The sequence below is a fragment of the Durio zibethinus genome, chromosome 10 (genome assembly GCF_047325235.1).
Source record: "Durio zibethinus cultivar Kanyao isolate XHJ-2024 chromosome 10, ASM4732523v1, whole genome shotgun sequence".
In the NCBI taxonomy this organism is placed as follows: Eukaryota; Viridiplantae; Streptophyta; class Magnoliopsida; order Malvales; family Malvaceae; genus Durio; species Durio zibethinus.
The window spans coordinates 28226908-28246299 of NC_143171.1; the positions used below are offsets into that span (position 1 = coordinate 28226908).

Sequence of the window (19392 nt, forward strand, 5' to 3'; positions counted from 1 at the left end):
AACTAATTTTGGCCAATATCAAATTTATTCTTTATTGATGAAACCATTGATTTAGCCCTATTGTCATACAAAGCATTGCTGATTTTGGTCGATAAATTTCCTCATTTTCAAACAATGAGTAGAAAAAGGCTTCAAGATATGTGGCTATAAGCTGCATGAGTCGTTACCTTATTTGAAGCATGTTCATTGATGTGATCTTCTTAGCCGAGCTAAGTTTAACAAGACAAACAGCATTAGCCTTTCTTTCATATCATCAAGGAACTTGAAGTAGACACGCCTCCAAGATTTCTTCACCATTAAAGGGAAGCACACTCCCCAAAATCCCACAACAAATCCTGGTCCCATGCTGATATAGAACCACACCATTTCGTGGTCATCTCCGTTTTCATTGTCCTTGTTCCTAACATCAGGAGAAGTTGATGATTCATCATCACCATTGCACCTGGTTGGCAGTGGTGGCCCACAAAGTCCACTGTTACCTTCATAAATGGATGGATCGTTGAGGGTTTGGAACTGGTTGGCTGACGGAATTTTACCAGACAGGTTGTTGTACGAAAGGTTCAAGTGATTTAAGGAAGTTAAGGAGACCATGCTTGGTGGGATCATGCCAGAAAACTGATTTCTTGAGAGGTCGAGAGTCTCAAGCCATTTCAAGCGACCAATACCTGATGGTATCTTTCCTGTCAAATGGTTCATTGACAAGTTCAAGGTGCCCAATCTTAAAAGATCTGTAAGCTCTTCAGGAAAATCTCCAGATAAGTTATTGCTTGAAAGGTCTATGCTGTTCACAAGAAACAGATTGGTGTCATAAAAGAGATCTCTTCCCTTTGCCACAACCCATAACTGTGCCTCATATCTCGTATCATTAATAATGCTGGAAAATCCACTCATATTGCCAATACAGCGAGGAATCGATCCTGACAAATTGTTGTCTCCCAAGTTCAGTATATGGAGAAGGGAAAGATTGCATAGCTGTATTGGAATATCCCCAGTGAACTGGTTTGATCGTAAATTTAGAATCAGCAAAGATGGCATAGTTTCTCCGATCCATGTTGGAATCTCTCCAGAAAGCCTGTTGTTTCCAAGATCAAGATTTTCCATGACTCTGCAATTCCGCAGGGTAGGTGGGAGTTCCCCAAAAAGATTGTTTGTGCTCAGCCTCAAGTATCTGAGTTCAGTCAAAGAACCCAAAGAAGGAGGTAAATTCCCAGATAAACTATTGTTGGACATATCAATAAGATACAAGGCTGACATGTTATTCCAGATATCCGGAAATTTTCCAGTCAACTGATTGTCTGAGATAACAAAAGTCAGCAAAGAATTCAGATTTCCAATGGATGAGGGAATAGAACCACTTAAGGAGTTGAAAGAGAGATCAATATCAGCCAACATGGGCATTCTTGCACCAAAATCATGAGGAATTGGTCCAGAAAACATATTATGGTCAAGATGAAATGAACTCAAATTCGATGATAAAACTAGCAGAGGGCCTGCGAAGTTATTATAGTTCAAAAAAACTATACCTTGAGGCCTAAACTTTATGGAGCTTGGCACTGCACCAGTTAACTGATTGTAACTGAAGTCCAGCACGTCGAAAACCAAATCTAGCTTCCAAAACCACTCCGGGATGCTGCCTAAGATCCCAGCATTCCACACGGCTACATACTTCAGCTCGTTCTGATTTCTTAGCCACGCAGGAAATTCAGGGCCTACAAGGCATGATTTGAGGTTTATATATCTTAATTTGAAAGGAGGAACCCAATTCGAAGTCACATTGAACATCAAGGTGATGTTCCTAGAGTTTTGAACAATTGATAACTCCTTTAAGCTTGTGAGATTGGAAAAGTGAGCTTCTGTTAAAACGCCCTCCCATTGATTACCTTTGATTTCTAATGAGACTAATGATGAGAGTTGTCCTATGGTTGTTGGGATTGTTCCTTTCATTCCATTGTCGGAGAGATCGAAAAACTCTAGTGAAGACAAATTCCCTATGGATTCTGGAATGGAACCGACAAAGTAGTTGTGCACGAGAAGAAGATTTTTTAAATTCCTCAAGTGTCCCAAAGAATCAGGAAGAAAGCCACCCAATTCATTGTAACCCAACTGCAATGACTCTAAGCTACGATTGTTGCATTGAGACAAGCCACTGGTAAATTCTCCAATATCACCGCTAATCATATTGTAAGAGAGATCAAGCACACGCAAATTGCAAAGGTTTCCCAAATTTCTTCTTGACAACTTGCCTTCAATGAATGAATTTTCAGACAGGTCAAGGTTTTGAAGAAAGTTCATGTCTGCAAATCCATCTGGAATTTCGCCTATAAGATTGTTAGAGCCGAGATCAAGATACTGAAGGCCACTGATGTTAAAAAGCCAAGTAGGTATTGAGGAGTTGAAACCATTGTTTGAGAGATCAAGGACGGCAAGGGATGAAAGGTTAACGAGGGGAAGTGAGAGAGGAAGACTGGAAAGTCCACAAGCTGGTAAGTGCAGCTCCTCTAATGAAGGAAACATGTTGACAGCTTCAAGCCAGTATGTGCTGGTCATACTAAGATCAACACTTCCCAAATTTAGGTGTTTCAAATTAGAAAGGGTTGGTAACCAATGTAAGTCATTCTTGTTTGAGTCAGTAAAACAAGAATTGAGATCAAGATAGCGCAAGCTTGTAAGGTTTCCCAAAAATGAAGGAAGAGATCCACCAAAGGATGCACCCGAGAGATTGAGGTATCTCAAAGTCTTGAGTGATCCAAAAAAGTTTGGAATTGAGACTCCTCCAAAGTTGTTCATACTAAGGTCCAAGTACTTCAAGTATTTCAAATCAATCAAAGAAGGATGTATCTCACCGCCTAACGCATAAGCTGTTGCATCTGATACATCAGGATTACTGGAATACAGGTTGGGAAGTTTGAGCTTGGTGACATGTCCAAGCTTGTCACTGCACCGTACACCAGCCCAGCTACAGCAATCTTCACCTTTCCAAGAAGAGAGCCGCCCTGAGGGATCGGTGAGACCTTCTTTGAAGTTGAGAAGAGCTTTTCTTTCCATTGGAATGCAGCTAACATTTTGACTCACACATGAACCAAGTTTAACAGTTTCGAGGTAAAGGAACTCAGAAGAGAGGATCAAAATAAGAGAAAAACACCAGATAGAAGATCTGGTATTCGCCATGTCTTTTGCAGGTAAAGAAAATGAATAGATGCGCTGTTGAGCTCATGCTGTTTATATAGGGGAAAAAATAAACGAATATTTGAGTTGGCTCAAGTCAATGTCTTTGTGCTGAACCATTTGAGAAGCCCATAGCTTTCTCGGTCCAGCTGTCTCATACAAGTAGGTAAGATTTGTTCTGTCCAATCATTCTAAACGTAACAGGAACTTCCATTTATTCTCTTTCCTTTTTAGGGCAAATAACCCTATAAAATATTGTCAAACTTTCCATCCCACTTGTTCTTTTCTTTTTTGCTTTTTGGGTGTTTTGCCTTCTAAGTCTGGAAAGAAATCCAACTTGTTTACAAACCAGAGAAAATGAATATTGCAGTCCAGTCGAATTTGACGGCAGTGGGTTCAATGCTGAAGTCGCCATTACTGAAGCCGAATGAAGGCTTCCTTTAATTTTATATTACATGCGTATCTCAACCAAAGATTTAAATAGTTGTCGAATAGTGGCATACGGTCATTATTTAACAATTATGTTACTATTCGTCATGTTATTAAAAAAAAAATTTTAATATCATTTATAGCTGGTAAATCACGATTGCAAATTATGGCATAACGTTCAATAGCGATAATAGCTGCTATTGTTTGTTACTTATTTTTCATTCAAAAATTTAAAAAAAATATTTTATTTGACTCTAATTAAAAACTTAAAATAAAAAAACAAAAAAAAAATATAAACATCAATTTACAAATTCAAGAAAAAAAAATTTTATAAAATTTAAACTTTCAAAAATATCAATTCTCTCAAATTAAACTTCAATTAAGATTTAACATATACAGTTTAAAGTAAACAATTAATTCGACACTCAAATTATTTTTTTTTTAATTTTAAAATTTATCGTAATTTTATGTGTTTGAGATTGAATTGAGAGCAAGAGTTGTTGAAACTTAAAATAAAAAACAAGAGATGAGAGCAAGATTTGAGGTTAAAGAAGACAAGCAGATAGCATACACAAAAAAAAAAAAAAAGAGCTGAGAGATAGGGATGAGGATAAAGGTTTAGAGAAAAATTTATTGAATGTAAGATGAGGGGATGAGAAGTTATAGGATCTGTATAATTTAGTCAAGAGATAAAGGAAATAGACTTTAGGCTGTTGTTGTTGAGGATTAACCTCAACATGAAGGCTAACAAGTTTGATTACTGTAGACCCATAAAAAGCAATTCTTTTTTTCCATAAATAGTAATGTTCTTGTTTAATTTATGGATATTTAATCACTTATTAATTAATTTATGTATAATATAATTCAGTAATAATTTGATGAGTACGATAATTAAATAATTAAATATATTATTCGTTATGATTATTTATTTTTCACATATTTATTTATCTTTTGTTATTTACTAATTATCGTATGAGTAATATTTTAAACATGAATATTTTATTATAAATAATTTTTTAAAATAAATAAAACATATGATATGATATAAATTATTTTAAAAATCATAAATTAAGAGTTTTTATGATTAATAATTAAAATTATTAATAATTTAAAAAAATTTACAATCGTAATCGTTGTAACGATCATGAAAACTTTTATTATATTCGTAATTATGATAAATATGATGCAATAAAAAATATGACTGCTATCGCAATTTAAATATATGATCTCATCTTGTTCATCGTCTTTCCACAGGAAACAGAACCTGTGGACCTGTGGTTTCCAAAATTTCCTATGGAAAAGTTTCCAACTTCCATCTTCCAAGTAAGGAAAGTGTGAATTCTTGGCATTTAGGGTGGGGGGAACAGGGTTGTACCCTTCAGTATTTAATTTCTTGCAAATCCAACAAAGGCAGCTGATTGAAAGGCTGAAATCGACACTCACCCCAACACCAGTTGTTCCAATAAGATTGATCGTCTTTCTTAAACTTTCTTAAATACTACATTACTAGAAATACAAAGATGATCAAACAAATTCATTTCTGTAAGAAATTTGTAGACTATTAATACAAAGTTAATACCCCAAAATAGTAATATTTAACCTGTTCCTGTTTTTGGAAATTAATTAACCCATTTATAATTTTTTTATTTTTTTATTACAACTAGATTCAACTTGAAACTTTCAATTTTGAAACTAATTTTATTATTATTGCACTAACTGTTCATTGATAATTCATTTGTAAATTTAATAAAAGGTAATTTAATTATTAATTTAAAGATATAATTAATAGACAATGCCTTTTTTAATTTTAATTACTAGAAAATAAATAAAGCATATAAACTATACAAAGCTTCCCTTGAAAAAAATTATTAAAAAATAATTAAAAATATCTTAAGTGTTACACATTTCTAAGCAGGGATGGATCTAGGATTTCCAATAAGTGGGGGCAACTATTTTAACTTAATTTATTAAAATTTTTATTGAAAAACAAATTAATATGAAGAATTCCAAACAAATTAACATGCATAACAATTTTTTCTATAAAACACAATTTTATATGTCATAAATATAATATTTGCATAACTAAGATTAACTGTTATTGATGAATATAGTTTAAACATTATAATATTATAATAAATCATTTTTCGACATATGCATGTGTAGACACATACATATATAAATATATATATTTATTTTATACAATTTTACCTATAAAATTTTTAAATATAAATATAATATGTGAAAAAAATAAAAATCAATATTTTTAGTTTTATCATCTATTTTCATTTCTTACACATTATAATTTGAAGAATAACAAATGTTTATTTTCTTATATACAATGCAAACAATATTTTTTTTTACAAACAATAGATAAACAAAAATGAAGATATAAATCTATGTTAGTTAAAAATCATTTTTTATTTTTTATTCTTATTAATTCACTCTGAATGAATTTTAAAAGTTATTTATTTATTCTTCTTCAAAATTAATGTACATATATGTTATAATGAAATTGTTTATCACTCAAAATATAAATATTCAATTACTAGATAAACAATAAAAAAATTTTTACTTGATCCTCAATTTAATGAGGGTAAATATGATAAAAAAAATTTTGATAGGGCAAAACTTAAAATTTTTAAACTTTATGAGACTTTTCTATGACAAATTCAAAGAACTTTAGTGTGTCAGTGGGGCGGCTGCCCCGACAACCCCATGTGTAATCCGGTCCTTTTTCTAAGTCAAGTCTATGTTTTGTTTCAAAAAGTCAAAAACATTTTAAAAAAATTATAAAACTATTTGTAAAATTATTTCAATCATTCAAACAAGAAATGCTGTCTGCCAAAAATAAAAAAACAAAACCTTGGGCTCATAGGGGGGTTTGAGCTTCATATTCTAAGGCTTGATTGGGCCCAAGAGAAAAAGGACAGTTGGGCTATGAACCTGGTTCTAGGATGGATAGCCCGACCCGGTGAAACCATTGAGATATTTGTCGGTGCAGGTAAATGACGTGGTGTTCTCCATTCTTGCCAAGGACCACCGGAAAAGATCTCAACACCGGCCACGGCGGACAGCACAGATGTCACCGTACACCCTCCCAAATCCCCACCTTATCCAATCATCACCTGCCGCGTGTCCCCCGCACAGTTCCTACCGCCCCTTCTCTATCCTCCCTCCAACAACGACCGCCGCCGCCCTCCATGTGCTAACTTGCGCCTTACAGTGCCCTCACTTCCTATCATACGCATCCTTGTGACACCCCCAATCTATTATGATATATAAAAGTTCTCACTTCCTTAAAATCTACTATGATATTTATTCATATTTATTCATTATATTTATTTTTATTCATATTTAATCTATTATCATATTTATTTTCTGTATTAATTATATTTATTTTTATTTATTTATCTTTAAATTGATTTGCTTTTATAAAAATTTTAAAATATTTCAATGCATTAATTATATATATATTTTAATTTTCAATAAACCCACTTTTTTTTTCCAAATAAAATATCTTAAATTATAAATTAAAACTAAATCAATAATACATTATAATTAAAGAATTTATTAATGATTCAAAAAATAATAAATATTATAATTATGGTTATTAAATTTTTTTAATGATTCAAAAAATTTTTATTGAAATTTAATCAAAATTATAAAAAATTTAATAATCACTATAATAATGGTTAATAGTTGATTTCTTAATAAATTATTTAATATATTCATATTTGATTAAATATGATATCCAACTAAATAATATATGTTATTCATATATAAATATATATAAATTATATAATAATTTTATATATTTATATAAGATTAATGATTCATTATAATGTTGGATTTTATGCATACGGGTTGTGAACAATAAGCCATGCATCTCATTTCATTTAAATATATAAAAATAAAAAATTTTTGTAAAAAAAATAAAAAATTCAATGTGGATAATCTTTTTTTTTTTTTTTTAACATATAGATTGTTTTGAACAATTTTTACATATTTTGCATTTAATTATTTTGATTTGACTTCATATATATGTTTTATTAATTTAAAAGATATTTATTTGACTAAATTAGGTTATTTATTTTCTTATAAATATCCAATGTTTTTGCCTTTTATAAATATGTTATAATTAAATTATTTTATATTATTTTCAACCAAATTCAATTCTTAATTTTAAATATCAAACGTGTATACTATCAATAAGAAATATGTTTTGAAAGCATTTACTATTTAATAACCATGATTTTAATATTTAATTAAAAATAATTTATATATTTATTAACCTAAATTAATATATAAGCCATATAATACTAAAAATTCAAACCTAAAATAAAAGTCAAATTAGTTTGAAACATATTTTCATATTTTTTTTCTATATAAGTATTAATTACAATTGGTATAATTTATTGTTTTACAAAAATTTTTCAAAATATTAAGTGCAGACTTTTCAAAGTAAAAAGATATATTACATAAATAACTAATAATTCATTATAATTTTTTTTTGCATAAATTACTCTTAATTTATAAAAATCTCTCAAATTCTTATTATAAATAGAGAAACTTATATCTAAGAGTATTAGGAAGTTACTCAATGTATTAATTTTTAGTAAATAACATATGGTTTCAATCCCACAAAAAAACGCGAATTCAATTTAATTTACTTTGAATTTCGAGAATACAATGTAAGAATGGACACCACTTAACCAAAGGTTTGTTGTTGTTATTATGAGTAAGTGGTATAAAATTCAAAGATTTGGAATCAATCAGTATTTAATTTTGTATAAATATCACTATTAGATGAGATATAATACAAATAATTTTTTTATATTACATAGGGATACGTTGATTTACAATAATTTTATTTTTTATTATTTTACATTGCAAATTTTTATTTTTATATAAAATTTATTGATTTATTTTATTTTGTATAAATATCACTATTAGATGAGATATAATATAAATAAATTTTTTCATATTACATAGGTAGATATTGATTTAAAATATTTTTATTTTTTATTATTTATAATATATATATATATATATATGTATGTATGTATGTACGAATATATCGCACGGATTTCGTTTACATTAAAGTGTCTTGCAACTTAGCCTGACTGCCTGTGTTTCCCTCTACTTCATTGGTCTTCTTAGGCGAGCTAAGTTTAACAAGATAAACACCATTAGCCTTTCATTCATATCATCAAGGAACTTGAAGTAGACACGCCTCCAAGATTTCTTCACCATTAAAGGGAAGCACACTCCCCAAAATCCCACAACAAATCCTGGTCCCATGCTGATATAGAACCACATCATTTCGTGGTCATCTCCGTTTTCATTGTCCTTGTTCCTAACATCAGGAGAAGTTGATGATTCATCGTCAGCATCGCACCTGGTTGGTAGTGGTGGCCCACAGAGTCCACTGTTACCTTCATAAATGGATGGATCGTTGAGGGTTTGGAACTGGTTGGCTGACGGAATTTTACCAGACAGGTTGTTGTACGAAAGGTTCAAGTGATTTAAGGAAGTTAGGGAGACCATGCTTGGTGGGATCATGCCAGAAAACTGATTTCTTGAGAGGTCGAGAGTCTCAAGCCATTTCAAGCGACCAATTCCTGATGGTATCTTTCCTGTCAAATGGTTCATTGACAAGTTCAAGGTGCCCAATCTTGAAAGATTTGTCAGCTCTTCATGGAAATCTCCAGATAAGTTATTGCTTGAAAGGTCTATGCTGTTCACAAGAAACAGACAGGTCTCATAAAAAAGATCTCTTCCCTTTGCCACAATCCATAATCGCTCCTCATATCTCGTATCATTAATAATGCTGGAAAATCCACTCATATTGCCAATACAGCGAGGAATCGATCCTGACAAATTGTTGTCTCCCAAGTTCAGTATATGGAGAAGGGAAAGATTGCATAGCTGTATTGGAATATCCCCAGTGAACAGGTTTGATCGTAAATTTAGAATCAGCAAAGATGGCATAGTTTCTCCGATCCATGTTGGAATCTCTCCAGAAAGCCTGTTGTTTCCAAGATCAAGATTTTCCATGACTGTGCAATTCCGCAGGGTAGGTGAGAGTTCCCCGGAGAGATTGTTTGTGCTCAGCCTCAAGTATCTGAGTTCAGTCAAAGAACCCAAAGAAGGAGGTATATTCCCAGATAAACTATTGTTGGACATATCAATAAGATACAAGGCTGTTATGTTATTCCAGATATCCGGAATTTTTCCAGTCAACTGATTGTCTGAGATAACAAAAGTCAGCAGAAAATTCAGATTTCCATTGGATGAGGGAATAGAACCATTGAAGGAGTTGGAAGAGAGATCAACATCAGCCAACATGGGCATTCTTTCACCAAAATCATGAGGAATTGGTCCAGAAAACATATTATTGTCAAGATGTAATGAACTCAAATTCGATGATAAAACTAGAAGAGGGCCAATGAAGTTATTATGGTTCAAAAAAACAAAACCTTGAGGCCTAAACTTTATGGAGCTTGGCACTCTACCAGTTAACTGATTGTAACTAAAGTCCAGCACGTCCAAAACCAAATCTAGCTTCCAAAACCACTCCGGGATGCTGCCTGAGATCCCAGCTTTCAACAGAGCTACATACTCCAGCTCGTTTTGATTTCTTAGCCACGCAGGAAATTCAGGGCCTATAAGGCATGCTTTGAGGTTTATATATCTTAATTTGAAAGGAGGAACCCAATTGGAAGACGCATTGAACATCAAGGTGATGTTCGAAGAATTTTGAACAATTGATAGCTCCTTTAGGCTTGTGAGATTAGAAAAGTGAGCTTCTGTCAAAACACCCTCCCATTGATTATCTTTGATATCTAATGAGACTAATGATGAGAGTTGTCCTATGGTTGTTGGGATTGTTCCTTTCATTCCATTGTCGGAGAGATCGAAAAACTCTAGTGAAGACAAATTCCCTATGGATTCTGGAATGGAACCGACAAAGTAGTTGTGCACGAGAAGAAGATTTTTTAAGTTCCTCAAGTGTCCCAAAGAATCAGGAAGAAAGCCACCAAGTTCATTGTAATCCAACTGCAATGACTCTAAGCTACAATTGTTGCATTGAGACAAGCCACTGGTAAATTCTCCAATATCACCACCAATCTTATTGAATGAGAGATCAAGCACTTGCAAATTGCAGAGGTTTCCCAAATTTCTTCTTGACAACCTGCCTTCAATAAATGAATTTTCAGACAAGTCAAGGTTTTGAAGAAAGTTCATGCCAGCAAATCCATCAGGAATTTCGCCTTTGAGATTGTTAGAGTTGAGATCAAGATACTGAAGACCACTTATGTTAAAAAGCCAAGTAGGTATTGAGGAGTTGAAACCATTGTTTGAGAGATCAAGCACGGAAAGGGATGAAAGGTTAACGAGGGGAAGTGAGAGAGGAAGAATGGAAAGTCCACAAACTGGTAAGTGCAGCTCTTCTAATGAAGGAAGCATGTTGACAGCTTCAAGCCAGTATGTGCTGGTCATGCTAAGATCAACACTTCCCAAATTTAGGTGTTTCAAAGTAGAAAGGGTTGTTAACCAATGCAAATCATTCTTGTTTGAGTCAGTAAAACAAGAATTGAGATCAAGATAGCGCAGGCTTGTAAGGTTTCCCAAAAAAGAAGGAAGAGATCCACCGAAGGATGCACCCGAGAGATTGAGGTATCTCAAAGTCTTGAGTGATCCAAAGAAGTTTGGAATTGAGACTCCTCCAAAGTTGTTCATACTAAGGTCTAAGTACCTCAAGTATTTCAAATCAAGCAAAGAAGGATGTATCTCACCGCCTAACGCATAAGCTGTTGCATCCAATGCATCAGAAGTACTGGAATACAGGTTGGGAAGTTTGAGCTTGGTGACATGTCCAAGCTTGTCACTGCACTGTACACCAGCCCATCTACAGCAATCTTCGCCTCTCCAAGAAGAGAGCCGCCCTGAGGGATCAGTGAGACCTTCTTTGAAGTTGAGAAGAGCTTTTCTTTCCATTGGAATGCAGCTAACATTTTGACTCTCACTTGAACCAAGTTTAACAGTTTCGAGGTAAAGGAACTCAGAGGAGAGGATAAAAATAAGAGAAAAACACCAGATGGAAGCTGTGGTATTCGCCATGTCTCATGCAGGTAAGAAAATGAATAGAAGTGCAGTTGAGCTCAAATTGTTTATAGGGAAAAAGGAAAACAAACATTTGGGTTGACTTAGTCAATGTCTTTGTGCTGAACCATTGGAGGAGTCTCTGTTTCCAATCTTAATTGATTGATGCTTTCTCTTTCACCTAGTTACTACGTCCCATTACCAATCTTAATGTAAAAGGAACTTCCATTTATTCTCTGGTGTAAATGATCCTATATCAAAATATGTAAATTGCAACCAGATCCTTGAGTTTCGGCTTGATTCAAATTCAATCAATTAGTTCAAGCGTGTTGAAGGGTAATGCGCCTCACGTGACACTGACACGAGTTTAACAAATTTCCTAATAGTGGCTTGATGGTATGACTCTTTTGCATTGTCAGCTTGATAAATTTTTTGGGACAAGACGTTCAATTCTCAAACCAATAAATTGGATTTGAATTAATGCTATGAAATGTAAAATGTAAAGCTTTCTAAACTTGTTTTCATACTAGATAAAAGAAAATGGAGTAGCATAATATTGCAGTCTAGTAGTCAGCATAATATTGCAGTCTAGTAGTCAATGTGAAAGGAATAAAGAAACTTTGACGCCACAGGGTTGAATGCTGACCTGAAGTCACCATAACTGAAGCTGAATGAAGTTTTTTTTTTCAACTTTGAATTAAACTCGCTCAATGCGAACTTGTTCAACGTCCCAAATTTTCCAATGCCAAAGTTTCCAATTTCCAACTTCCAAGAAAAGTATGAATTCCTGGAATTTTGGGTGGGAAAACTCATCCCAAGTTGGCCATTTTTCTTAAACTTTTCTAAATCCATAAATGCAGATAATAATATACTAGAATTAGTACACAAAGTCAATTTTCTAAAAAATTCCTAGGTTGTTAATGCAATTAAAGTTTGTGGATATTAATAAGCAACTTGTGAATTTAACCAATAGTAATTTAATTATTATATTTTGTAAAAAATTTTAATTACTAGATAATAAATAAAACATATAAATTATATAAAGCTTCTCATTAAAAATTTTTCTTGAAATAAGTTTTTATTTAAATAAATTAAGATTTTATTCAAAATTACAAAAAAAAAAAAAAAAAAACAGATACTGCTACACAAAAAATACAAGAGATAAAGCTACAACAAAGCTATAATTAATAATTATAAATGTCATCATCGTCGTATTATTATTTGAAATATCTTAAGTTTACTCATTTGTGATCAAGTCTGTGTTTTGTTTTCCAAAAGTCAGAAACATTTAAAAGATGATAATATCTAAAAATTTTTTTATCATTCAAACAATATAAGTTGTTGGCCAAAAAATTTTTTTAAGTTTCATTGAGCTTAATATTCAAAGGCTTGAACCGGCCCAAAAGAAAAGAAACATTGGGCCCAGACCTGGTTCTACGATGGATGTTGACAACTAGCCTCCGAAATTACACAAATATGTGCTTATGGAGCATCTAGGGCTGATTTATATGCGGGAGCTGTTATGATTCCATTGTTAGTATCATGCTTATGCAACATATCATATAGGATGCACACGCAATTTGCTCTCCATATAATGATGTTTATGTGCCTTGAATTTCAATAGAAGTTTGGCCTGTAATTCTGAACTGTATGACGAATTCACTAAGGATTCTCTTTCTTGGCTTGTGGGATCAGATGTGATTGCCGTTGATCCTCATAGAAATGGACTGGATACGTCCCTGATTGATGCATTACGGACTATATCATCACATAAAGTTAAAACCATCACTGAAAAGGTGGGATGATTCCGTACAGGAATTTGATGGGATTTCCTGTTATGAAACAGTAATAAATTGTTATTGGAATTTGCAGCACTTGATACATTTCAAGTTCTTAACTCCTATATCTAAACTCCAGTCCTTCAACTAGAAGTAAAGAGACCATAGGTACTTTTACGTGAAAGAGAAGGTGCAAAAGAAGCTTCACTTCTTGTTGGAAGAGAAACAACTTCAGAACAATCACTTCCAGAAACTATCATTTATATAAGCTGTGGGTGGGAAATCTTCAAAGAGGTACTTCTAATTTGAAGATTGTGTACTGTTTTTAACTTATCAGAGTTTTCAACAAATTAATTAGAGTGGGATTATATAACAGGGTTGCAAGTCCTTGTTGAGTTGTAAGTCTTAGCATTTGGAAAAAGCCCATGGTTTTAATTTCTTTCGAAGTTGTGATTCATTGCTAATAAAAGTGAACATCATTGACATATATTTTTTCTGGTGCATGATGTGTAAAGTAAACCCTTTCTTCTCCTTTCTTTGATTTATCCATTGGGAGTAATTTTGGGATATTTCGTGCAGCATTGAGGTTTTATCTATGTTCGAAAGAAGCCTCAAGAAAAAGAAAACAGGCAAAAAAAAATGAAGAAACAGGCGTGAGGAACATAGTGGCATGGTCAGATCATAGGTAGCAAAGTAGTTTCATGTAAAAGAGTAGTTGCGAAAGATGCACTAAAATTTGCATAGCCTTCATTGCAAAATGGTATCAGCTTCAGGATGTTAAGAAGACTTGAAAATAACGAGTACATATGATGCAAATGAGAGGACAGCAAGATTTAAACGGAAAAAAATTCTGTATCATTCATTCCTCTATTCTTAATCAGATGGAAATTTGTTCATTATTGACTGGAATTTTATGAAAAAGAATAGATTCAACTTCACAAAGTTGTACATGATTGTTGATTCTCTTCAAACTGCTCTAGAATCGGTGAAAAAACTGCAAAACTGAGGAAAAATGAACTTAGAAAGATGAACAAAAACAGAAGATGTGTGGTTCAACCAAATCTGCTATTATACTTTTTTTTTCTTGATGATGAGACATCAATTATCCTTTTCTTGCCCTTTGGATCTTGATAGATGAGGAAAGGCAGTCAAAATGTTATATGCCCGTAAGTCCTGCCTGGTCAAGATCCCAACTACAGGAGGCACCTGCAGGTGAAGCATAGCAACAGGTTAGCAAATTGTTAGGCTTCAATAGCTGTATGAAATGGAAGAATAAGCATGAAAAAACTGGTAAACTCACCCCTGCCCCTTGATACTTTGGCACGATGAGCATGTGCCGTAGTCCAACTAGCCTGAATAGAACCATGGCTTTAGCCACTGACATGCTCTCCACCACGGTGTAAGGGGTTGTATTGGTGAGAGGATGTAAATCAACATACATTTCCATTTCATCACGGGTCACAGCCACCTGCTCAATCTTCAGTTCCCTTTCAGCCAAATCAACCCAGTTGAATTTCTCCCGAACTTCCCATTCCTCTGTTCTTCGTTTCTCTGGCAGGAACCATTTCTTCTTCAGGGCTTGAACAAGGTGAGCTCTAAGGATCAGTCCATGCAATTCTGTTGCCCCATTGGCTACAGTGCCTGACACCAGCACACCCTGATCTACAATGGGGAATGCATTATGTGTAGTGTTCTTCAATACATCCACGATGCGAGACACTTTTTCCACCCCACAAAGAGTGACCACAGGTGGCTTGGCATCGGCAAGCTCAGCAACAGGGAGATTTCTCATCCAGGGCTCAGGACTTGCATCCAGGAAAGGGAGGCTTTTAAGTTCCAATATAATCTCATAGATGCTGGGGTTGAAGCTGTCCCCAACAGTTTTTGCAATCAGAAGGACTATCATTGTTATTGGCAGCAAAAGAAGGTTGTTTGTGAGTTCAAGGAATATCACACAAAGTGACACAGTCATCCTCATCGAGCCAGCCATAAGGGAGGCTGCACCAAGCACAGCATAAAGCCCTTGATCTAAGTTTGTATATGATCCCATGAGCATACCAAGAAGTCGACCATAACCTGAGCCCATGAGGATGATAGGGAGGAAGAGACCAGAAGGGACAGCAATGCCAAAAGTAAAGAGTCCTAATAAGCAATAAAGTACAAAAAAGATTAAGATGGAGGTATGTTGGAATTCAGAGGAAGTGTTGGAGGAGAAAATGTTTCGAACAGCATCATCATTAGTAGTTAGGAGGAGGGTAGCTAGATCATTATAGTACCCATCTGGGCAGTTGAACTGCTTGAAGTTCCCCGACCGATCATTTGTGGGACAAGCCTCTGAAAAAGAAGGATCACAAGGCCTGCATTGGGCTAGAAAAGGGAGACAATATTGGCAAACTGAGGTAAAGAGAGAGACTCCAAGAGCTAGAAGTAGTTTTTGCAATTTCCCCTTCCTGCAACAGAATAAAAAAAATGTAATTACCAACCAAGCAATCGGACCAAATTTCTAATTTTGGATTGCTTATTGCCTTATAGGCCAGTTTCTAGCCTCAGCCTTGGACTATCTTAATTACAGTTTATATTCTGTAGCATATCCGATGAAGATAAAATGTGAAACCATAATTGAAGAGAGAGTTGGATTGTGGTACTCACTGGTTTATGAGACTGTAAAGCCTGAGGACCTTATGGAGAACATGATTATATAAGCTTCCCAAAAGTCCACCAATGATTCCAATTATTATCACAGGGATTACATCCATGGCATGGTAGCTGACTTTAACATCACTAACATCAAACATGATCAACCCTCCTGTTCCAAAAAGGCCACATTTCCCAGAATTGCAGATTTCAATGAATGCCCTAAGCACCACCACCACAACTGCTGTACTAAAGAAAGTTCTCCAGAGAAGGGAACTCCTCCACCATGTTGCAACCTCTTCGAGAGCGAATAGGACGCCTCCCACCGGAGCACGGAAAGCTGCACAAACACCTGAGGAAGAACCACAGGTGATAATATCTCTGCGATCACGATCATTGTTGAAGTAACGAAGCCAACGCCACTGAAGACGGTAGTTGTCAGGCCCACCCTGGCCTAGTAAAGAAGCAATGCAACTCCCAATGTGCACTAAAGGCCCTTCTTTTCCCAGATCTAGGCCAGCAGAAACTGCTCCAATGCTGCCAACAATCTACAATTTTGGAAAATCTTTCTGCGTTTAGCTAATAAACAAAATCAAGTGATTCATCAATGTTATTCCTAAACTCTCCGACAAAGCAACAGAAACAATAGAATCATAGTGGCAACCGTACATTCAAATATAGGACACAACTCTTGAAATGACTTTACATTTAGCACTACATCATTGACCCAATTCCAGATCTGATCAAACTTTAATATCTATATTTTGTTGAAACTTAAAAATCATAAGGCATATATGAAACCGAGGTTCATTTTTATCAGAAAATGGTCAAGTAATTTTCACCAGGCATTCTAATAGAAATCTAACCAACCTTGACAAACAATGTTGTAGCACTAAACATGTTAGGAGTATCAACTCCATTGAGATAAGCCTTGATTTCAGGAATACCAGGACCAGCTGCAGTAGGGGAAAAAAACACACAAAGAACTGCAGCAACCAAGGTCAACAAAAAATTAACCCCAGTGAAAAAGACCAACCCAGATAAATACCTGCATCAAGTCAACTAGCCATATCAAAATCAAATTCAGGTTCTCTTGGAAATAAGCCAAAGCTTGGTATTTAATCATGGAAGCTGAAAAAAATTATCAGAATTCAGAAGTGCAAGGAATGACACCTTACCTCCCCTCCTCGATGAAACCTACAATAGCAAGAAGCTTGTAGCCAGCAATGTTCTCAATTGCAATATTGATAAGAGTGGCAATTAATCCTGTTAGCAATCCCACAAGGAAAGCCAGGGACCATTTCAAGAATATATATTGCAAAACTTGTGCTTTGGATCTGCTTCTCCAATCATGCTTGAAAATATCATTCTCATTTATCCTGCATCACAGCCACTACTGATCAGCTCTCAATAGATTTTATCCAAACAAAGATCAAAGGACTATATCAGAATTCAAAAAATATACGTAAAAGGTTCATTACTCATAATCCAAGCTCTCTATATGGGAGACTTTGGCTCCAATCAAGGCTAGTGGACTGGAAGAAAGAGTTCTATTTCTTTTGAGAAGTGGCTGACGTAAAGAATTGCTTTCAGGGTCGGTTTCGTCTTCATCAGCTTCAGCTTCCATGTTATGGGGAGTTTCTGGTTTTGCCAATTGGCTTGAATCCTCCTCCATTGTAACAATAGAAGCTTTGCAAAGACAAAAGAATTAATGGAGATGCTGTTGCCTTTCTCCAACTGGCTTTTGGATGGCAATGGATTGAATAAGCCATTTATATCTCTTGGGATTATATATAAAATTTTGGAAATGCCTCTTATCATGCACCTTAAACGTCCCTATTCCTTTGTCTTACTAAAAATATATGTAATTTTGTACATACTTGTTGCTTAATATATAGTAACAAACTTGGTAAAGAAAAGTCGAGTTTCCTATTTTCTTTAAAATATATATACAAATGACATTTTCAATAATTTTTTTACATATCATTGATTTTTCATTGAATCTATCAATTTATCAGTTTGAATTTTAAATTAAAGTTTTTATTAAATCAATTTTAGTAAAAAATTTCACAAACTTTTTTTAAATCTTACCCTATCACAATGAGTTTTTTTTTTTATCCTTCAATTCTCATATTTCAAAATAAATATTGTAAATCATTAACTTATTGTTAGGTGAACTTAATATATTTTATTATCTAAATTTTTTTATATTTGGGAATAATTATCAAAGGTAAATCTTCCTAACAAAGTTTTTGTTTTTGGGGGGGGGGGAGAAGGGAAGAATTATTTTTTTATATAACATAAATATGATAATTTGTATATTTATATCATATAAAATATTAAAATTTATATAATTGTATCATATTTTATATAAAAATTATTTATCATAATTTATGTCACACAAAATCATGAAATTTATTTATTTATTTATTATTATTATTAAAATTTTAAATCATTTTAATTTTTTTATATCATATTAATATCATATTATTATATCATATTTTAAATTAATAAGCATACCATGCGAGCCAATACAATTTTATCCTCGGACTTCTTGGCCATAAATGATTCAGTCACTCTTCTCTTCTATGATGCCCTGAGTGGATTGGACCGGCAAATTCAAAGAATTTTAACGAGAGGAAAGAAACAAGCAAAGGGATGTGGTTGAAGTTATTTTATTTTTTTAAGTTAAGCCCTTTCATTTTCATTGATTTTAATTTATCCACTTAATGGAAACTTGATTTATAATCTTTTATGACATGATTTTCAAATGGGATGCTTTTAATATTGAAAATTGGGATTAAAAAATACAATTTCTTCAAGCAAGTTGCAATTATTTAAGTTGTTTTGCCCATCATAATTTACAGAGCTAATTATTATATATTTTTTTATATAAAACATATCTAAAAATAAAAAATTTTAAATTTTAAATTATTAAATATTATTTTTATACGAATCAATCTAATTAAATTTTAAATTTTAATATATAAAATTTCATAATAAAAGAAATTCATTTTTTGGTCAAATGAAATCTAATCAAGCACCCCACGCAGATCACTCCGTAGGATCTCTGGTGTGTGCATGATTGATGAAAGTTGGGCCCACTTTTGATCCAACTAATCCCCATTTTACTCCAACCTTGGGCCCACCAATGATGAAATCTCTATCTTAAAATTCAATTATGTATCACTCATAACATGCACAACAAATATATACTAATATTAAAAACTTACCCCAAAAATAAAATTAAATACAACTTTTCCCACTGGTTTTTTCTTCT

General features: G+C 33.5%; 3 protein-coding genes across 3 annotated transcripts; all 3 read right to left on the reverse strand.

Moving 5' to 3' along the window:
- Nucleotides 1-6: 6 nt before the first annotated feature.
- On the reverse strand, nt 7-3208 carry LOC149516644 (receptor-like protein EIX2). The gene is made up of 2 exons (XM_089767123.1): nt 1524-3208; nt 7-1295 (listed from the first exon to the last, which is right to left on the reverse strand). Exons 1-2 carry the CDS (start codon nt 3166-3168, stop codon nt 184-186), a joined length of 2757 nt encoding a protein of 918 aa, XP_089623249.1. The 5' UTR covers nt 3169-3208; the 3' UTR covers nt 7-183.
- Nucleotides 3209-8727: 5519 nt separating this feature from the next.
- LOC111292996 (receptor-like protein EIX2) lies at nt 8728-11988 on the reverse strand. Its single transcript, XM_022885669.2, has one exon. It carries the CDS (start codon nt 11716-11718, stop codon nt 8734-8736), a length of 2985 nt encoding a protein of 994 aa, XP_022741404.2. The 5' UTR covers nt 11719-11988; the 3' UTR covers nt 8728-8733.
- Nucleotides 11989-14314: 2326 nt separating this feature from the next.
- Nucleotides 14315-17861, reverse strand: LOC149516645 (chloride channel protein CLC-a-like). Its single transcript, XM_089767122.1, has 6 exons — nt 17594-17861; nt 17291-17491; nt 16983-17160; nt 16128-16660; nt 14779-15928; nt 14315-14684 (listed from the first exon to the last, which is right to left on the reverse strand). The coding sequence occupies exons 1-6, from the start codon at nt 17785-17787 to the stop codon at nt 14577-14579; spliced, it is 2364 nt and encodes a 787-aa protein (XP_089623248.1). The 5' UTR covers nt 17788-17861; the 3' UTR covers nt 14315-14576.
- Between the last annotated feature and the right edge of the window lie 1531 nt (nt 17862-19392).

Bases quoted from the DNA above. Each gene is read 5' to 3' on its own strand.
- LOC149516644 (XM_089767123.1), bottom strand. From the start codon at position 3,168: ATGGCGAATACCAGATCTTCTATCTGGTGTTTTTCTCTTATTTTGATC. The intron at 1,296-1,523 runs GTATAGTTTTTT...TTGTTATCTCAG, and splicing joins CATAAAGTTTAGGCCTCAAG to ACAATCAGTTGACTGGAAAA.
- LOC111292996 (XM_022885669.2), bottom strand. From the start codon at position 11,718: ATGGCGAATACCACAGCTTCCATCTGGTGTTTTTCTCTTATTTTTATC.
- LOC149516645 (XM_089767122.1), bottom strand. From the start codon at position 17,787: ATGGAGGAGGATTCAAGCCAATTGGCAAAACCAGAAACTCCCCATAAC. The intron at 17,492-17,593 runs GTAATGAACCTT...GCTGTGATGCAG, and splicing joins ATAGAGAGCTTGGATTATGA to GATAAATGAGAATGATATTT. The intron at 15,929-16,127 runs GTGAGTACCACA...ATTCTGTTGCAG, and splicing joins CTTTACAGTCTCATAAACCA to GAAGGGGAAATTGCAAAAAC.